We start from the raw sequence: 20,764 nt of genomic DNA, 5'->3' as shown, positions 1-20,764 counted from the left end.
CGACTCTTAACGACTGCAATAGGTCTTACAGGAAAAAGCAAGGGGTGAAAAGGTGAAAAATGGCTTTGTCATGTATAATGAGATAAGAATCCAAGGTCTTTGTTCAGACCAGGTCTCTCCATGGTTTTAAGTTTGGTGATAAGTTGCAATTCAGCAGCATCTCTTTCCAGTCTATTTCTGAAATTCCTTTGTAGTAAAACAACTACTTTGAGATCTTGTATAGAATGTCCTGGGATTGTTCAGGACTCTGTTAGTCCATTTACTACACTTGCTCTTAAGCTGCTCTCATCGTAAACCCTGGCTTGTTCTTAACAACTGCTTTCTCCTTTTGCAGTGGTAGCATGGGGAAAGCAGATGGAGCCGCCAAAATGAGTGCAAAGGATTTATATGGTAAGTTCTTATAATTCAGACTCTTACATTAATAAAATTTGCGACAGTATAGCATGCCAGATCCAGCTTTGTGTGTTGGAAAGTGAGAATTAACTTTACGATGTGGGGAAGTAATATTCTTTGTTGGTTTTTTACAGTGAGTCACGAAACTGCCATTGCGCGGAGTGTTTCTGTTTGCTCTGAGGTGTTGGAGCAACACTGGAGGGTTATAGGGGTCAGAGGTTTGTGATTGCAGCAGGTTTCTGAGGCCCTCTGTTCTAAAAGTAACCCTGTACATTCCTGAACCAGCTACTTCTGGAACTCACTGGTATTTGGGAAGTGACATGGCATAAATAACAGTCAGGATATGATCAGTGATTGTGACTGTGCTTTACCCCCAACTATTGCAAGCAATGTGTTTCTGAACACTAGTTGCTGGAAACTGCAGAAGGAGAGAGTGCTCTTGCTTCCCACAGGCTCCTTGTGGTCCACTGTAAGAAGGATGGGCTGCTGGCCTGATTCTGCAGGCTCTTCTTCTGTTCGAGCCAGTGTTTTCCTCCATTCTTCCACTCCATGACATTTGTGGATTTGCCAAGCAGGACCATAACACTTTCCTGTACACGTTCCTTGAGAGCATTTTTAAAAATAAAAACCATTTGTTTTACATTAATATTGCCACCATTTCGCCTGTGGTATGGCTGGAGCGTTGAGGGTTGCCACCACAGTATTAGCTGAGCATCAGACTCTCTGGAAGTGTACTTATTATGGAGTTAAAATGAACTCTTTAAACTGTATGAGTTCCCAGACCAGCTTAAGACAGAAATGTTTGCTGTTATTAGCAGTTTAATGGATTATGGTCCTTAATTAGATATTGTGTAACTTCAAAATAACTCACATCCTTTCAAATGTGTAAAAGAGAATTGGCTTGCAAGCGATAGTGTTCTAGATGGCAGGAGGTCCCTTAGACAAACAAATTCTTCGTTGTCAGAAATGGTTTTATAAGCTGGCCTGGTGTTAATGGTTGGCATAGTCAGGCCCTTTCTGGGATACTGCCTCTTGCTGTTACTACCTGCCTTAGGTGAAATTCTTCCTAGCTACTGACTTGGCAGCCCATTTTATAGGCGGCCTTACTTGTCATGAGCAAGTCTTTCCAACTCCTCCTCCCTCACAAGACTCCCTATTCTTGCTGTAGCAGCATGTCGTGGTTGCCAGGGCAACCAAGCCAAACTTTCCTGCCTACTTCATCTTGTTGCCTCCTTGCTCCTGCATCTCTGTTGATATCAGCCCTGTCATTGGGTAGGCAGACAGCCTTTCCCCCTGTTTACCTGGATGGCCAGGTAAGCTCAAGCAGTGTCCTCCCACACGTTTTTTCTATCCTATGATGATAGAGAGGTTCAAGAGAGTGAGAATGGGAGCCATAATTGCCAACTTGCTTGCTTTCTGTTGGTGGGACACTCCTAATATTTTTTCAAAGAGATTGCTATTCATAGCCCTAAGGCATCATTGTTTATAGTTTATTCTTTTCTGGAGGTGGGGAGGATGCTAGCATTTTACAGTAGCTAGTAGTGATTCATCTGAAGTAGGGACAGAAAGACAAATAGGCAGTCAAGTCACATGAGTAGCACATTGGTTTCATCCTCCTGTGTCTGTGATTCCTGATATCTATTTTGTATCAGCCACTCAGCTAGCTACCATAGATTGAACAACTTGCTTTCTGATGCTGCCGGATTAACCGAAGTCTGCTAAGGACCGTCTTTCTTTGCTTAGTAGAAAGCAGGACAAACAGGGTATTAAGAAAAATGTATCTTGTCTAACCAGATCATCAGAAGAAAAAATCTATTGTCTAAAGGTCAGGTTCTGCAAGTATGAGGAATTTCAGCTGAATTTTAGTTGCGCAGTCAGCTGTTGTGTATGCAGTTGGTTATTATGACCTTGGAATTTATGAGCGCCAATGTTTTGTTAGCTAACTAGATAGTTGGAGGCATATTATTTTATATAGATATATATATAGCATTAAAATGCTCAAATGAAAGTTAAACAGAACAGAATCAAATAATTCCTTAAAACTAGTAAATAGGTTTGTTGTCATACAGTATGCCCTTTTGATAAGCCGTCAGAGGAACTTAGGAAGCTGCCATTTACTGAGCCAGACCATTTGTCTTTCTAGCTCATTATTGTCCAGGGCTCTCCATGGTTTCAAACAAGGGACATTCCCACTCCCGCTCTGATATTCTGGGGTTTGAAACTGGAATCTTCTGCGTGAAGCAGGTGTTCTACCACTGAGCTATGGTCCTCCCTCCTCTCCCTGGTTCTGTTTTCATTTACTTGGTATTATTATTATCTTAATTGAATTAAAATACAAATGGATTATGCGTGACAAGATTACTTCATTCTAGGCTGTGGGAGGAGGACATAAGGATTATAGGAGCTCTGAAGGTTAAGAAAGCAATGCTTCCTAAAGGCACCTGAGATCTGGAGATGAATGGGCCCTCTTGTTACTCTTCCCTCGGGATTCTCACATCACTCAAGGTGATCAAGGAATGCATTCGACAAAGCATTGTGAGCCTGGTCAAGCTTTGATCACTTGGCCATACAGGGCATTCTGGTGTACACCAAAAGAGTTGGGAGTGACACACGGACTTGTATGCACATATTATTATTATCCATATTGATTCATCACCATATACCCAAAATGGTTTTATGGTGACTTACAACAGGAGTATAGAACAGACAATAAACACACAATTAAAATTAAAGAACACTGAGTTTAATAAAATCCCCTCAACTCCAAGATCTTCATAAAATACCTCATTAGGAAATGCCAACAGCAGTCCTGCAAAATCGTGTGTAATGTTTTGAGAATGTGACAGGTATTTATGAGAAGTGTGACTATTAGTTTAAGAAAATTGCAATTGAATGTTAACATGAGTACAGATATCAGACAGCAGTTCTAAACTGTACTCTGCAGAGCTCTAGAGTTCCATGGGAGCTTAGCAAAGATTCTGTGTGAAGTAATAGACAAGATGCCTGGTAAATTCCCCTTCTTTCCCTTGCAGTTATTACCAACAGCAGAATAGTCCCACTTGCAGGGCTGGCCCACCCATGAGGCAAGGTGAGGCGCCCACCTCAGGCTGCAGAATCCACCGGGACAGCAGATCCCAATGTAGATCTTTCTTTCTACCTTGCTCCTGATGTAGATTTTCCCTCACCCCTTCTTCCCTGGTGGAGAGGGGGATGCTATTTTGGCATCTGCCTCAGCTGCCAAAATGTATTGGGCTGGCCCTGCCCACTTGCATAATGTGGGGCTGCAGCCGTGGTTTTATGGGGTTATAGGCTGCGGAGCCTGCAAATTATTTGCAGGAAATACTTGCCACTGCACAGAAACCTTAATTTGCCCACAGTTTTACCCCTAGATATTTTGTCACTACCAAGTGACCTCAGTCTGAGTTGTCATTGTGTTAAAGGCCTCCTTTGCTGCAGGACTCAGTGCTTAGTTTGCTAGATGAAACGTTGAACAAAGTGCTTATTAATAATTCAAAAGGAGGAGGAGGAGGTTGATACAGAAAATAAATACAGGAGGCACTTGCCGCTTGTATTGTTCTGTGGCTATTCATAGAGTGGCACTAGTGATAATGATGAAAAAGGCAGGGAGCAGAGCACTGAAAACAGACTATGCCTCCTCTCGCATGCACTGTTCCTAAATGGCTTGCTCAGGTCTTATACTCGACACCAAAAAGGCATCCCTTACTGGACTGTTCCCCACCCCCACCCCATGACAGCTTCTAGGTGTCTAAATGGCAGCCTTCAGTGTTCACCTTTCTTCCCTTTGTTTGTTATGTTTTCTGATGACAGATTTTGGGGTTCATAATTCTCACTCCTGAAGCTAAAGCAACAAAGAATCTCATGGTACCTTAATGACTAACAAAAATGTTTCCATGGACTGCAGTCCATTTTATGCATTTGTCTTATTATTACATTTATACCCCCCCTTTCCTTCAGTGAGGTTTCCCCCTTCTCCATTTTATCCTCACAAACAACCCTTTGGAGTAGGTTAGGCTGAGAGACTGTGACTACGACATTTGCAGGAAACCCGCCAAATAATGGTTTAAGAGAGTATTGGGAAAAATCAGATAAGATAAGATCACTGCAGAAAAGTTAATGGGTGGTATTCAAGTATTTCTTCTTGTCAATGAATCACAAAGATTTCTGCTTGTGCAACAGGGCTTCTCCCCCTGTGCATGTGAGGAGAAGAGGGGAATATTGTGGAAGCAGAAATCCTTGTGTTTATTTATCTTATTTATTTTTTAAAAAATGTTTTTAAACTGCTATATCATAAAAAATACATAACAGTGGTTTGCAACAATATAAAAGCATAAAAACAGACAATAAAATAGTAAATACTAAAAACAAATTTAAAGTAATAATAATAAAAACAAGCATCAATAGACCATTGTGGGGGGTGAACTCTTAACTGCTGGCATAGGCTTGGTGGAATAGAAAAGTTTTGAGCAGGTGTTTAAAAGTTGGCACGGAAGGTGCCCGCTGAACCTCTTATTAGCAGTGTGTTCCACAGGACTGGGGTGGTAACACAAAAGGCTCAGTTTCTTGTTATTTTCAAATGAGCCCCATCAGCTTGGAGAAAGATTGACTGGAGATGCTCCTGCAGATGATCTCAGTGTCTGAGCTGGGCTGTAAGGGTTCAGGTGAACCCTGAGATATCCTGGATCCAAGTTGTTCAGGGCTTTGTAAATCAATACAAGAATATTGACAGAATGTTCACATACTGCTACTTGGGATAAGACTCTTATATCTTTGCTTTACACCTCATTTTTGAAAATACACCTGATCTTTTCTTGTCTAAATCTTGCATAAGTAGAGCCCTGTTGGATCAGGCCAAAGACCCATCTAGTCCAGCAGCCTGTTCTCACAGTGGCCAGTCAAAAGCCTATGGGAAGCCTGAAAGCAGAGACCGATGCGTGAAAATAGCAGGCAGCTATTGGTGTGCTAAATCACAGCAAGTTGCCATGACCAGATGGTATCCACACCAAGAATTCTGAAGGGAAACAAAACAAATTATTGGACTATGTTATCTGGACCGAAAGGTAGCTAATGTAATGCCAAAGTTACAAAAAATAGACCCTTAGGCAATTCCAGAAATGACAATATATTTATTAGCCTATAATTCGCTATACAAAACTGTGCTTCCATTTGCTGATGTGCCCTGGAAGGATGTTGGACTTTCATGCTGAACATTAAGGATGCTTTTCTGTTGCATCTCTCTCAGTTGATTTAATAACTTCTCTCTGCACTGTGGATAAACATACCCAATTATCTGAGGTCTTGAGCAAGTAGATGTTAAAATACTAGCTAAATATATGGAAATACATTTTTTGCATTCCTAAAAGTCACTTATTTGTGTTTATGCTTGCGTAAATAGAAGGTGTGATGTTGGAAAGTTTATTCAGTGCCTGCCTAATGAGTTAAATGAAGGGGTGCTAGTATTCCATTTCATCACATGGGTGTTGTGAGTCCATATCCACTAGCAGCTGTGAAATATTCAGGCTGTTATGGTGATAATAGGGTTGATACAGAAGTCCTTAAAAGGGGGGGAGGCACATGGAGCACTTTAACACTCTGGCAGTGCAATCAAGAAGCTGTTGCTATATATTTATTCTGTCTTCTAGCCACAAGAATAGATTACATGGCCTGTCCTACACTCTTTGTTTGGGGGCTATAGATGTGACGTCTGATGTAGCATAGTGGCGTAAAGGTATGAGCCAGAAAGTCTCTGGCTTGAATCACATCTCTGCCATGGATTTGCAAGGGGCCTCAACAATGTATCTATTTATTTAGTTTCAAGCCTGCTATGTTGCAGAATGGAGTTAACAAAACCTTACAGGGTTGCTGTAAAGATGACTGTGTGCATTGAACACTCCAAAGTACTTGTGTTGTTTCTTATATTTTGGGGACATGGCAGCCCTGTAGAATGAGGAAATATAATATTGTGTCTTCAGTCCCTGCTCTGATAGTAGTAACAAGAGCTGGTGAATGACCCTTCCTCCTACTTGCATGAATGAATGAATTGCCCTTCCTCTGCCACATGTGTCCCTTGGGGTCACGAAGGGTACTGGATGCTCACTGCCTTTGGCAACTAAAACACGGGCATCTCATGTGCTTAGCTCCATACTCTAGAAGAGTCGCCAGAAGCACTTGCTGAAAGATCCCTCCGCTTACAGGTACAGCAAGTAGCTCTCAGGTTACTACCTCATTCAATTCGCAGCTGCCAGCTGAATAAATGTTAATGTGAACCATGAATAAATAAAGTCACTTCTCTGCTTACTGGCTTCTATTCTGAACCAAGATGAAAGGACATTGGAGGGAAATCCATTATTTTCCTGGCAAGCTCAAGAGAATGTCTGGGGAGGAAGTACTTTGGAATAATTAGTGGTTTACACAACTGGCGTCTTGCTGCATTTTCTGTCACATTAGCAATCTCCTCTGCCCCCTGCTGCAATCTCCCCACCCCCCACGCCGTCAGCTAATGGTAAACACTTTGCAAAAATAATAAGGAACCTACAGGTGGCTCTAGCTTCTTAATCATTCTGGCTGGTTTGCATATAACATTGAACCAGGGCTGGCCCTAGATATTTTGGCACTTGAGGCAAACTACAAAATACCCACCACCATCCCCAACAGGGAAAAAAGCATGTGTGAAAATCTACATCAGGAACAAGAGAAGAATAAAGATCTGCACTGGTAACAAGGGTGGCAGGAGATCAGCAGTGCCTCCTATTCACCAATGAGATCTGGCTTCCAATGAGCATGCCACAGCTATCACTGCCACTGCAGCAGTGGCGGTGGCAGCAGCAGCAGCAGCAGCAGCAGGTGGCAGTGCATTCCTTGGAGGCCAGATCTGCTGCCCCTGCGGATCCTGCCACCCAAGGTGTTTGCCTCACATTGCATCATAGGTGGGCTGGCCCTGCACTGAACCATGGTTTAGCACTTCAATATCTAGCCTGAGCAAAGTTTTCAACTCACACACTTCCCCCACCCCCGCTGCTGCTCGTTATCTCCTCTAGCATGTCCAAGAGGAGGATTTCTGCCAGCTTTAGTTTCACTTTGAAATAATCTTAGCTTAGTGTTACAGAACTTGGTTTAAAACAAACTCTGGCTAGTTTAATAAGTCAGCTTCACAATCTATGGCTTGACGTTGATTTGATATTAACCTTACCACAGGTTGTTTTGAACCAGGATTCCTGGTTCAAATGCAACACTAAGCTGAGATTCTTTAAAAATGATACTAAACTTGGTAGAAGTTCTCCTCCTGGCTGTGCCAGAGGAGGGGGGTGGAGGGTGGAATGCATCCATCTCACGTTTCACTCAGGCTTATTTAGTAGCAGACAGTGTGATGTGGCTGCGCAATTCACCTGACCTCCCTCCAGCTGAGTTGGGGTGCAGAGCGGGAGGGAGTAGGTGATAGTGAGGTTGGCATGGTGCAAATATGCCAACAAGCTTCATGGGCACATTTGCACTGCACTGACCTCATCACCACCACTTGTCCCTTCACTCTCTCCATCCTGGAATGCAGCAGGGACTCCATCAGAAGGAGGTTGTGAACAGTGCAGTCCAACCCTGCCATCAGCTACTGGGCTTGATGTTTGTCCGTATAGTGCTAAACTATGGCTTAGTGTTATGTGCAAATGTGGTTTGCTATAAATCCATCCCATTTTCTCTCAGGCTGGGGATGTAGCAATTCTACATAGTCGAGTGGGATCTCAATCTTTATAAGATCCATACTGTATTATAAACCCAATCAGGAAATACCCAGAAGGATGAACAGAGAGCCTGAGGAGGATACAAAGGAAGCCTCTACTGCTATTAACATTTCTGTAGTATCAACTGGTGCTGTATTGAATGGAAAAGTGGGGTGGTGAGAACCACGTTACAGATGGGAAGGAGAGAGGGAAGAGACTGAAAATGTATGGTAGGAAGCAAGGAAAGTGTGGAGAAGATTTCAATGTGTGTGGTTCTTGGTATACTGTATGTGTCTATCAACGTAAATATGCTGGTGCCCTGATGGATGCATCAAATTTGTGACAGTGTTTCCAGTGAAGTAGAAATTTGGTACCCAAAGTCCAGCATGCCTTGATTACTACAAAAAAATTAAATTGGATATTTTAACCTCTCTCAGACAAAACTTAAGACATGAACTCTGCCTCAAAATGGCAGTCAGCATCCACCTCCCTTTAGTATACTTTAACTACCTTTGGATGGCAGAAGGAAATAATTGCAGCATCTGCCACCGGAAAGTAACCTACAAGCCCTCTTGCCCCTCCTACCTTTGCAACCTGTATTCTACTTTATTTGTTCAAAATACATTTTTGTCTGTTTGTTCATTCAAATGAGGGTTTAGCAATAAGTGTTATAACATCTGGTTGAACCTTCTAAAATGTGTTGTTGTTTTTAATTTAGATTTTTCTAATGGCCACAAAGGGACAAGTGTGTGTCTCAGTTACTGTGATTTGAAGGTTATAGAAATGAGATGCTATAAGGGTTGCTCATATCTGAATGTGTCCAGTCTGAAGTGGATGCCAGCCTTGAAGAGTGTTAAAGCACTTTACTTGCAATAGCCAAGCTAGATGATGGAACACTCACCTGAAAAGCAGCTGCCTGCAAGGCAAGATCACTTGACACAAGAAACTACAGGTAACCCAAGAAAGGTTTTAGTGCTTAGTGTAACAGAACACGGTAGGCCAGCATGAGGGGCACAGTCATTCCCACATGACTGCCCGGGGTCAGAATGGATGCTTTCTGAATGCTTCACACCTTCTGGTGCTTTTCAGTCATGAGCTCATATGTGAGATCGAATCATGAAAAGGACTATTTAGTGACTCCTCAGGCACGTGATAGAGACATCCATCTATCACTTACACACACAGAGTGACCTATGCAGTCCAGACCTCTGTGCTGCAGTAGATACCAGATACACTGTCGTGAGCTGCTTGCAGAGTGACAGCTTCAGTACCTTAGCACCTAATACTATTTATTGATTTCTGTGGGATTGTTTTCCAGGTTAATATGTTTAGGATTGGAGATTTTGGCACTGGTCCTAAGCATCCTTATTTGGAATTTGTTCCCACTGTGAACTGTGGTGTTTGCTTCTGAGTAAACATGGGTGGGAAGGGGAGTTGCAAGGCTTCTAACAATGCCAGGCTCCCCTCTTCACACCATATGCTGGTGGCGGTGTGTGTGTGTGTGTGTGTGTTGTTATATGAATATTGTAGCTCTGCAACTCCTGGTAAGTAAGAATGATAATTGACCACTGAGTGCAATGTACTGTTGGCCAAAGATTAAATTGCAGCCCATGTGACCACAGACAGATACCAAAGATTCTATGCTTTGGTAGCCATGGAGACAAATATATTATTTCAGCATCAAGAAACAATTATTCAGATAGCAAATACTTTGGGGATTAGGTGTCTTCAGTAAGTAACTGATTCCCTGTGACTTGCTGAATATTATACTGTTGCTGGTGTACGGCTGGTCAGGGTCACAGTATTCGCTGCAGTTTGGCATTGGTTATATCTTTTTAAGCTGTAAGTACTAGCCACTGGTGTCTGTGTGTGTTGATGGGGGTGGTTGCTGATTCTTCTTTCTTATGCTGTCTTCCCAGTGAGAATTTTCCCCTGGTGCTTTTTGGCATGGGAGGGGAGCTGATGACTGTGTGAAGAAAGGCACTCATTGGCTCCTCCATTTTTCTAAGCCAGCTTGTCACATGTATCCTGCCAGTCTTGTCAAGCAAAAAAGGGTACTTGAGAGACACTGCAGAACCTGAGCACCTGGCTCTAGCTTTGCAATGGCAAGTAAGGGTCAAAAGTCATTCCCACAAAAGAAGGGAGGGAGACTTTAAAAAGCTGACTTCTCTGCAGTGTGTTCCCTCCCATCACCAGGGATCCAGGTGTTCCCACTCACCATCAGGGACCCACATTAGATTTTTCTTTGAAGCAGAACTTGTAAGTAAATTGGAATCATTATTTTGTCGTGGCTAGTCTAGGATTAGTCCAATTTGAGAACCATTGTGCCCTGGTTTATTTTGTATTTTGTTTTGACCTTCTGACTGTTTTCTCCTTGCTGAAGCGTGTGTCACTGCCAACCTCAGGGTTTTAGACTCCCCATGCGCCTAGATGCTTGGAATTCATGCTACTACTGAAAGTTTAGGATCAGAATTGTAAGACACCAGCAGTCTCTTCTGAGATCTGGGAGGGACTCAGGGAGTGGGGCCTGCCTTTACAACTCTTGAGTAACCAGCAAGGGAAGTATCTGAGAAATGCAGGGTGCATTTCCTGGGTTTTAAGAAGCCTAGGGAGGGGTCTGCAGGGAAAAAACGAGCAAACTGCTTTGATCTTGGACTAAGATAAGGCAGCTGGAAGCTAGCCCTGATTTCCCCAGCAATTTGTGTGGGTTGTATAGAGGAGTGCTGGGTGCATGGACTGAGAATTATTATTATTTTTTTAAGTCATCACTTTGATGCATCCAGGTTGCCTCCCATCTGGGCTGCAGGAAGAAAGTGAGAGGGTGGTGGCAGAAACTACCAGAGAGTAAGACCCACTGCTGCAGCACTGCAGGGCTGTTGTTTTACAGTTGGACAGTGAAGCGGGTGCGAGGGGCTTCTCTCGAGTGTCCCTCCTTCGTCACAATGTGAACTCAAGTCATCTGAAGCTAATGCCATAATTAATTTGTTTGTCTTTGAGATGCTACACAACTGTGTGTGTGTGCGTGCGTGTGCGTGTGTGTGTGCGCGCTTATTCCTACAATTTCCCTGAGAAAGCTATTAGCAGAGTAGATCTAGGTTAATGGAATGGTGCCATTGGAATGCCAAGGGACATTAATTCCAGATCTCCCCACTCCCCTGCCTTGAATAACTCCATTGTTTGTCTCAACATCTCAGCCGTTACCATTTCAGTTTCTCCTTTCAAACTCTTCCCCCCGCCCCGCCATTGATCACAGTTTCAGATTATTCTCTGGTACAGTTATCCACTCACTAGCAACGTTTCTTAATGTTTCCATTCCTACTATCTCCTTTGAGAAAAGAAGCAGAAACCGTCCATCTTTCCCTTACATGCACTGGTTGAAAATATGATTGAAAATAAATACAAGGAGGCACAGTGTTGATCTAAACACATAAAAATCAATAGAGGTCACTTTGTTTCTTTGTTATGATGCCTGGCGTGCCACTTAGCTGTGAAGTGGTGACCACTATCTGAAACCCTGCTGAGCTGCTACCTGTCGCTGTACACAGTACTGAGCTAATAGACCAGTGGTCTTAGGTGAAGAACCACAACTCCACCATGATAGACTACAGGCAGGACAATTTTAGAAAGAAAAGGCTTCTTCCAGATCATTTGCATTCTTGCTTTTATACTCTCTCTACCTCTGACTTCCACTGTTGCAAATTAGTGGATATCACCAACACATTTCCCCCTCTTCAAAACTCTATTTCCCCATTTTATAGTATCTGTGGTATGAACACTATGCTGTTAGCATATTTAGTGACTTTTCTGTGGAAGTTGTAAATCGTTCGTGAGTGAGAAACTTCAACCCAGGATGATAAGCACCTTGGCGCTAAAGGCTGTAGCTATAAGAGCACATAATGCACCAACATAACTTCCAACAACATCCTGTTCTTGGCTAAGTTACTCTGCTACCTACCAGCTGCAACCCTAAAAATTTGCCAGCAATGTAACTGCCTCTGATGAAGCTGAAATGCCTTCAGGATAGGGTTGTCCAAAGACATGTCCACACCAAACTCTGCCAAGTCACAAATTCTGGGCTAGATAGCAACTTTGAGCAATACTACTCTGCTCTACTTTGTGTACTACCAGTGCACTCCACCTGAATGCAGGTTGTGACTCTGCACTAGCTTTATATTTGCATTATGTATGATAGAAAAGCAAAACATGCTTTTGGTGTCAACCAAATTTGCAACACTTGGCATTTAATCTAGAGGACATGCGAAAAAGGCTGAAACTGCGCTGTGAATCAGGAAGTCCCTGTTTTAGCTAGCTGGCAAGTAAGTCTCTCTCTCTCTGCCTTAATTTCCCCATGTACAGTGTGTGTGTGTGTGTGTGTGTGTACTACAAAGTTGTTGTAATGGTTACAACTTGATAATGCACATGAAGCAACTTGAATGCAATGAAAATGTAAAGGGATATTATTGCATGCCTTGGCGTGTTAGAATTGCTCAGAGCTTTTCACCGCATGGGTACTTTGCACAAGAAGGAAATGTTGGCTGTATTTGTGTTTGCTCTCCTTGCTTGCTTTATATCTTTATCTAATAAACAAAGGAATGCAAGCACTCCTCGCTGATGCTGGGGTAAATATTAAGCATGATGGAAAGGAATTTAGCAGTGCAACTCCTCCTAAAGCCTGCCAGCATACTGTCAATAAAGCAGTGCATTGCTATCGGAACAGACATAAAAACAAGCCTGAGCCAAACCTCACTGAAAATCACAGCATGTATTCCATCAATGCCAATTGAGAGACTGACCTTTTAATCAGGAGCCCACTGTGATGGTATTGCCATGTCCTTCTTCCTAACAGCAGCAGGCTATGCAGAAGCCTCTGGGACAGCTGAAAGTGCGTAAGAAGCTTATATTTCCCAAGGGTAATTTAATATAGTACATTTTTTCCTACCTGGAGATAATCCTTATGTAGAAAAAAGTAGGTACATTGTCATGTACAGCGCAACGTGCTTTTTTACAGTCACAAGTACATGAATGTGACAGCTAACATGCACAGCAGCACCTGACATTCACAAGAGGGGCTGCTCCAGTTTGGCATAGATGGGAAACACAAACAATGCATGTATTCTTTATTTGCTAATTCAGTAGGTGTCCGCAGCCTAGACTCCTGGGCACTATAATACATCTAAGCTGTTTTGATCTTTCAGGGGTTTGTCAACCACCATGAACAACCAAAGAGCAGCTAGAGTTGCCACTAAAGCAGAAATGAATTTGCTCCTCAAAAATCGTCTTTGAATTATTCATTGTGAACTTTCGACATGGAATATTCATTGGATATTCTCAGAATCTAGTATCTATAATTGGCATTAGATTACCGTATTTTTCCTTCTATAGCATGCAGATTTTTTCTCCTAAAAAGGAAGGGGAAATGTCTGTGTGTGTTATTGAGCGAATGTGTGGTCCCTGGAGGCAAATGGCGCGAGGAGAGGCAAAAAAAATCAGGCAAAAATCAAATTGCGCGTCTCGGAGAAGGGAAACCTGAAAAGAGGAAGCGGCTGCTTTCCTGCATTCTGCCTCAGGGTCTTACTGCCCACCCACCTCTGTTTCCTTGCTGTGTTTGCTCAAACGGAACAAAGAGCAGGGAAAGCCCCTCCCCTCCAGGCAAGCAGAGGGGAAAGCAGAGTGTCGTCTCTGTGCTCCGTGCTGCTGAAAACATGCAGAAGGGAGAGAGAGAGAGCGCGCGCGAGCTGGCTGGCTTGGGTGGGTAGGTGAGGGAAAACTTTTGCCTTCCTTTCCTCCCTCCCGTTATACCCCTCTCCTGCATTCTTAGCCAGCTGCTTCTCTGCACACCCCTCTCGTGCTCCTTGTCCGTTCTGTGTTTTTCCTTCCCTCCCCACTTAAAATGTGGTTAAAAAGCATGGATCCACATGGATCCTCAGGATCTTTGCATTGGGTCACCCCAAATTCACCTTCAGATCACATAGCATGTCCATGGCTACAGCCTGCCCCCCCAAAATCACGCACCCACTGTTGCCTGGGGCTGCAATGGTGCAAAAACGTGGTTAAAAAGCATGGATCTACATGGATCCTCGGGATCTTTGCATTGGGTCACCCCAAATTCACCATCAGATCACATGTCTGTGGCCACAGCATGAAGCACAAAAATGATACACCCACTGTTTCATTCAGAATGTTTTTTCCCTTGTTTTCCTCCTCTAAAAACGATGTGCGTGTTATAGAGCGAAAAATACGGGTATATTGGAGTCCAGCCTTTGGTATCTGGCTGCTGATGGTACTTGGTATGCAATGATATTTGAGACACCTTATGCAATATCATATTTAATGCTGCCAAAATGAAAAAAAATTAAACAAACCAATAATGCATTCAAATTTCAAGATAAAAATTGAGTAAAATGTTGCCAGATTTAATTTAAATCAAGCTTCTATGTTTTTTTCTGGTATAAAGTCTGCAGTTTTTCCAAGCAGGAAGATGTAGTGATGGCAAAGCTTCACCTACTCCATTTCTGTTTCTGCTGCCAAAAAAAGAAATGCAGCAACCCATCACTTGTGCTCATTACTGCAATGTATAATTCAATACTGCTGGCTGCTACCTTCCTAAATAGCTACCTTTTAGTGTAACCCATGGGTGGAGCTTGGCAGTTTCATGGGGCATGTGCTTGGTTGGAAACAATCCTGCTCTGAAACTGAGAGTGCTCCAGGCTTTGGCGTATAGTGCAATAATGACTGTGATAATAAAGGAACTCTTACGCAATATTTTCCATCTTTGAAACATACTTAACAGTGTGGATCTGCTCACTCTTGTTACATTGAAGTGTCACTGCATATATGCAGGTAGCATTTTAAGAGCTTTGTGGTAGTTACATTAAATTGTGTACCTTGGATTCTAAGAGCTAACAAATGTAGTTGGTCCTCTCTGCAATAAAACTATTATTATTATTATTATTGTTATTAATATTTGTGTGTGTGGCACTTCTATGGTTAAAAATAAACCCCTTCCCACAATCAATACACAGTGTAAATATTTAGCTTCAAATACAATAAAATGACAACGTTTCATGTTATCGTTTATTTTTACACACCTGTGTGTAAAACTTGGTATGCCAGGTGAGAAAGAACAGGTAAGAACTAGAAATAATTCTAAAAGCACATCCAGCCTAGCAAAAACACTTAGGTTCCATACATTTTTCACCAGGATCATTTTCTAAATGCAACAACCCAATAAAATCCTGTTTAATACAACAGAACAGAAACAAGTCTTTAGGGCAGCTGGCACGAACCTGTGGCCCTTCAGGTGCCATTGGACTCTGATTCCCATCAGTTCCAGCCAGCAGAGACTATGGAAACTGTAGTCCAGCAGGTTCCCTAGCCTTGCTTTAGGGACAGGCAGCAGGCCTGCAAGTTATGAGGCTTGATTAAGCCTTACTGGCAAAGCAATCCACAAGCATGGACCCACTGCCAAAAACCAAAAACCCTCTTCTTTGTGCCCACCATCCGAGTTGTTCCTACAGGCAGGCTTGTGAGTAGAGCTTCAGATGAATGATCTCAGTGCAGGCAGGCTAATATGGGCCAAATTAATCCTTCAAGTAACTTGGTCTCCAGCTGTTTAAGGGTTAATACCAGCCCTTTAAATGGGATGCTGCTTATGTTCACACACACACACAATTATGATTTAAAAACACCTGAGCCAACACATAAGAGATCTCTCTTCATTCTATTATTAAGCGTTTAGTGGTGTATGTGTGTTTTCTTTCAAAGTCTTGTTTTGCTCCCAGTATCAGTAATGGCGAAAGAGAGAGACACACACCCCAGTATTTCAAATATAATCTGCATTTCTTCCTGTTCTTTGGGTGTGTCCTGGAAGATAGAGAAACGATGCTGCGGAATGAATAGAAAGCATTGGCAAAAGGTGGTGTTTCTTCCCCTTAGTCAATATTTGTTTCTCACATTTGGTGGGTTTGTATTTATTTCTGCTTTGCTGCCAGGTGAAAAGAAATAAAGCCAAAATAAGCAGAAAGAGATCTCCTAGAACCTGGATTGTATATGGCTGTTATAAACTGGGCTGATATGCAACAGCCTTTTTATTTTTCTAGGTTGTGTTTTTTTTTGGGGGGGGGAACAGATCTAGTTTATAACTAGAGTTGCCTTCTGTTATGTGGTTGTCTTATCCTCCACGGACCTGTATAATCCCCTTTTAAAGTTGTCCATCACTACATTTTGTGGAAGCAAATTCCCTTGTTTAACTATGTGCTATGTGAAGAATCACTTTTTTTTAATCTGTCTTGAATCTTCCACAATTCAGCTCAGCTCATACTTAACCTGTATGATTTGATAAGTGTCACTTGTTGATTTTTGCATATGTATCTGAAGAAGTGTGCATGCACACGAAAGCTCATACCTAGAACTAACTTAGTTGGTCTTTAAGGTGCTACTGGAAGGAATTTTTTTTCTTTTATTTTGTTTTGCATATTAAGTTGCTGTTAAAGCACAGAAGCAAGCCAGTCACTAATCATCACCTACTATGTCCCGCTTGCTACAGCAGGTGGGTAAAGAGGATGAGGAAGAATGAGAGGTGCAAATGCAACATCTTTGCTTAATCTCATGGAGCATTCAGAGGCTAAGGCAGAACCTAAGTGAAAATTTAGCAGCTCTAACTGGATATCACACTCTTGTCTTTGAATCAGGAGCTGCAGGATTTGTCCCACAAAGGGTACAATGTAGTAGGGACACAGTTTGAATTGCCTGGCTGGATTAGTAAACAGCATAAATAAATTTGATGATGAAACAAAAGGGTGCACTCATTGTGTTCCTGTTGGGTGAAGCTTGTAGCATAATGGAAATAGGGCAGGAAAAAAACACAGATTAGATAATAAACCAACAAACCAAAGAATATGAGAGAGGGAGAGTAAGATGCTTGCCAGGTGTGTTTTTAGAAGAGCCTGATTATCATCTGAAGATAGCATCTCACAGCAACAAAGTAACATTGTTCTAGTTCTGTTGTATTTAAACAGAAGTCAATGGCACCCCACAAAGGAAAATGGAAACATTTTATTTTCCTCTTGCCTTGTCCATCTTACAACTGTGTTCTTTGGATATATGATACTTATTAACCACAGCTTAGAGCCTTAGAGAGTTTCTTCCAACCTGAATAACATTGAGGCAACTAATATCACATGAATATAAGCGTAATAATACTGGAGAAAATCCCTAAGAGGTGAACCAGATCTATCACCTTCCCTGCTCCTCTTTGGCACAGAAGCAATGCAAAAGACTCTGAAGTAGGGGTCCTGAATTTGTTCTGCTGATGCATTTGCACATCTCTGTTATGGTGTGTGTGGCTGCACCCACATGCATGTCCAGCACTCACATGTTTTCAGCGCACTATGCTGAGAGGATTGGGATCTTTCTCTGGAGTCAGTACATGTGTCCATTACAAATGCATGTAAACCCTTAACTTTATGCCCCATAAAGAAGTTGTACACACCAAGAAGTAGAGAAAGCTTGGTTTATTACATGAAATGAAAGAGACAGTGTATGTTTCAGACACCCAGGTTAAAGATAGGTGGGCAACAAATCATACAGCACAAACACACCTTGATCTAAGGAGTCCCTATCTACCCAAAAGCCAGGAGGTATATGCAACAATGTACCACAGACCCACACTAAGGGGGCGGGGGGAGAACAGGAAGGTGGATATATGTGATCTTGAAACCTAATGGAACTCAAAGTCTCAGGGATCTGTGCCTTCTGGAAGAGTTAAACTGTTCCCATCCTGTGCCAGACAGATAACAGAAATCTCTCATTCATATTGTTGGTTTGTGCCCATGGAGATGATCCTTGAGATCGTTGAGGAGCAAAGAGGGTGCCTCATTAGAGCATGTGAGCTACCTGACTAATGAAAATCTGGGGTTGAAGTACTATTTGGGGCCAGCAATTCCCTATGGAAAGGGGATGCGCTTCTTCAGTGATTGAGTGCAGTAACACGTAAACTCCTTTGTAGCATTGCTTATTTTCTACACATTCCTGTCTGTTTATTAGTCTGTTTACTTCTCTGCATTTGAAGTTGAAAGGACATAACCTTAGTGAGAGATGACTAACTTGTTATTTGTATGTTTCCTGAATTAATGCTTTGGAGGAAGCTTCTGTTGTCAATGCGGAACCCAGTTCTTTTCTTGCAGGAGAGGATCATTAAACTTTGCTGGTAACCCGGGATTAGTGTGCTGATCTTTACATTAAGTATTAGGTCAGGATTCTTACTCATACCTTCCAGATCACGTTTAAGGTAAGAACTAGTGCCAGGGTCAAGCATAGTTCATTATGGACATTTCATATTCAACTAATGCCAGTTGTACTAGTGCCATGATCCACTGAAACAAACCACGTGAAAAGTCCTGATTGGCAAACAGCAAACATCAGCAGCTCTACCGCCAGAAAGCTATTACTGCATCTCCATCTCACTGGGCAAGCTGCTCCACTTTATACGTGCACATATGGACAACAGTGTTGGTTATGAATACTGTATAAAGGTTGCAAGAAACAACGAAAATGTACCAGTAATAGCCCAGCTCATACATTTATCAAACCCTCCTGATACATCTGAGTATCAGGCAATATGTTACGTTTCATTGGGGAGGGGGAAGAAATCTTGTTACTTATCACAATTAAAAAATGGTCTTTTTATCTATAATGTCAGAAGCCATTTCCAATAGACACCTTCCAGATTTTGTGCAAGCACATCCCAAATGCAACAGTTAGAATAGCAATGAATAGTCTGCCTACAGGGAAGTAACATCACCTTTTCCTAGGTATGAGAGATAGCACAGTTTATTGCTTGGGACATGCAATATCCCTGTACCAAAATGCTATTTGGGAGAAAGGTAATGAGCACTGTACAAATGGGAAAGCACTTTTTAATAGGCAGTAAACTAAAAGTGCAGAAAGCCCTCTCCCGACACTCAGCTGATTGATACATTAAAAAAGGTTGTGTGACTAGCAGGGCTAGTCGGGGAGTGGGGAAAGAGGGCCATTTGACCCAGCGCCTCAAACTCAAAGGGGGGCCTCAGCTTACTAAATTTGTTGATTTCCCCCACATTTGCTAAGTTTCACAACTTGTTTTCATGCACATTAGACCAAAATGTGACACACATTTTCAGAACAGCAATTTTAAGCTAATAAGAGATGTGATTTTATGAAATATATTTTTGTTGTTATTAACTGATATGGATTTAGCCATATTAAAGATTTTAAAATGTCAGTTTTGATAGCACAAAATTATAGTGAACATGCCATCTCAGATTAGCTGATTATATGAACAAACCACTCACTCTTGGGGGCGGGAGTCCCTTCTTTTATTTTGGCATGCTTTAATTTTTAATTTTAATTGTTATGGCTGAGGGCCTCAAAAGATGAAAGTGGCGTAGGTCTCTCTTGACCTCTTAGAGGTCCTGGGAACTAGACTTTCAGGAACTTTTAACAATGTAAACAGAACATAGCATGTAAATAGAGCATAGCATGAAGTTAGGGTATTGCAGTGACCTAGGAACTAACAGACTCTGGTCTTCAAGATAACCTTTATTGACTATAAGGTTATGAAATCTAATTCACAGGCATAACTTGGACATTTTTTTGATGGCTAATCTAGGACAAGGACCAAGGGGTCAGAGACGGAATGTTTATATTCTCATGGGTGTAATGTTCATTCACAGGTGATAGTTGTTCTTCTCCATTGTTATTTGTTTGAGTTATTTCATTCCAAATCTCAAAGGCTCTTTCAGTTGCATGATGAAATGCAGGCAGAAAACCTACTGCTTTGGAGCTATTTCCACATTCCCCCTACCCCCTTTTCTTTTTAAAATAAATCCACATTTACTAGTTGGATGCAGAGGAATGGTGGGAGGAACCAACTGGGGAACCACCAAGAGAAGAAGGTTTGGAGCTCAGGGAGTGGTCAGAGGGAAAAGAAGGAGGAAATAAGGAGAAGAGGAAGGTGGAGGTGGCAGAAGCTGAAGAGGTAACAGGGCTTAGTGAGCTGGGAGAGTCTGTGGCAGAGAGCAGTCAAAAATCAGAGGCAGAAGCTGAAGCAGGATAAGTGGGCAGATGAAGGCCAAGAGGCAGATATGAACCAGATTGTTGAAGGGTCACTGGTATCTCCCCCTCTTGCTGCAACAAGCTCCCCTCTTCCTTTGTCTCCCAGAAAGCAATTTCCCCTAATATAATGTATTTTTATATGTTATTTTTATGCATACTTTAGTATATGCATTCTTAATATGTGCATTATGTTATCCCTACTCCTTCTCAATTGATAGCAAATGTGCCAGTCTTCACAGGTGTGCTTCCTGATGGTGATGTGAAATCTGGGAATGCAGGTATAAATTATGAATGGTAGTATTCCATGCACGCTTACTTGGGAGTAACTCCAACTTATTTCAATGGGACTTGTATTTGAAGAGTATGATACTGCATAGGACTGAGCTGTTAATTTAGAATTAAAATCAGTCTTCATCAGTTCACTTCAAAGCCTGTGGGCAGAATCTTTCATCTTATTCTATTTTGGTGGCCTATCCTCTTCCTGTGTTCACGGTGTTCCAGCATCAAGAGCAAAGCATGAACACATTCTAAACTTGTACTCCCTGTGA

At 42.1% G+C, this 20,764-nt stretch overlaps 1 protein-coding gene across 2 annotated transcripts in view; it reads left to right on the top strand.

The window, feature by feature from the left end:
• Nucleotides 1-20,764, top strand: part of EPS8L2 (EPS8 signaling adaptor L2) — a 99,088-nt gene that overhangs the window by 37,814 nt on the left and 40,510 nt on the right. For both annotated transcript variants that reach the window (XM_079970901.1, XM_079970902.1), the window contains exon 3: nt 335-390. In XM_079970901.1, the coding sequence (XP_079827027.1) occupies nt 335-390 (56 nt within the window). The remainder of the gene's footprint in view (nt 1-334; nt 391-20,764) is intronic.

The sequence above is a fragment of the Podarcis cretensis genome, assembly GCF_951804945.1.
Source record: "Podarcis cretensis genome assembly, chromosome: 1".
Taxonomy (NCBI): domain Eukaryota; kingdom Metazoa; phylum Chordata; class Lepidosauria; order Squamata; family Lacertidae; genus Podarcis; species Podarcis cretensis.
Note: the sequence above shows the minus strand (reverse complement) of the source record. Positions and strands in the feature narration are given on the sequence as shown.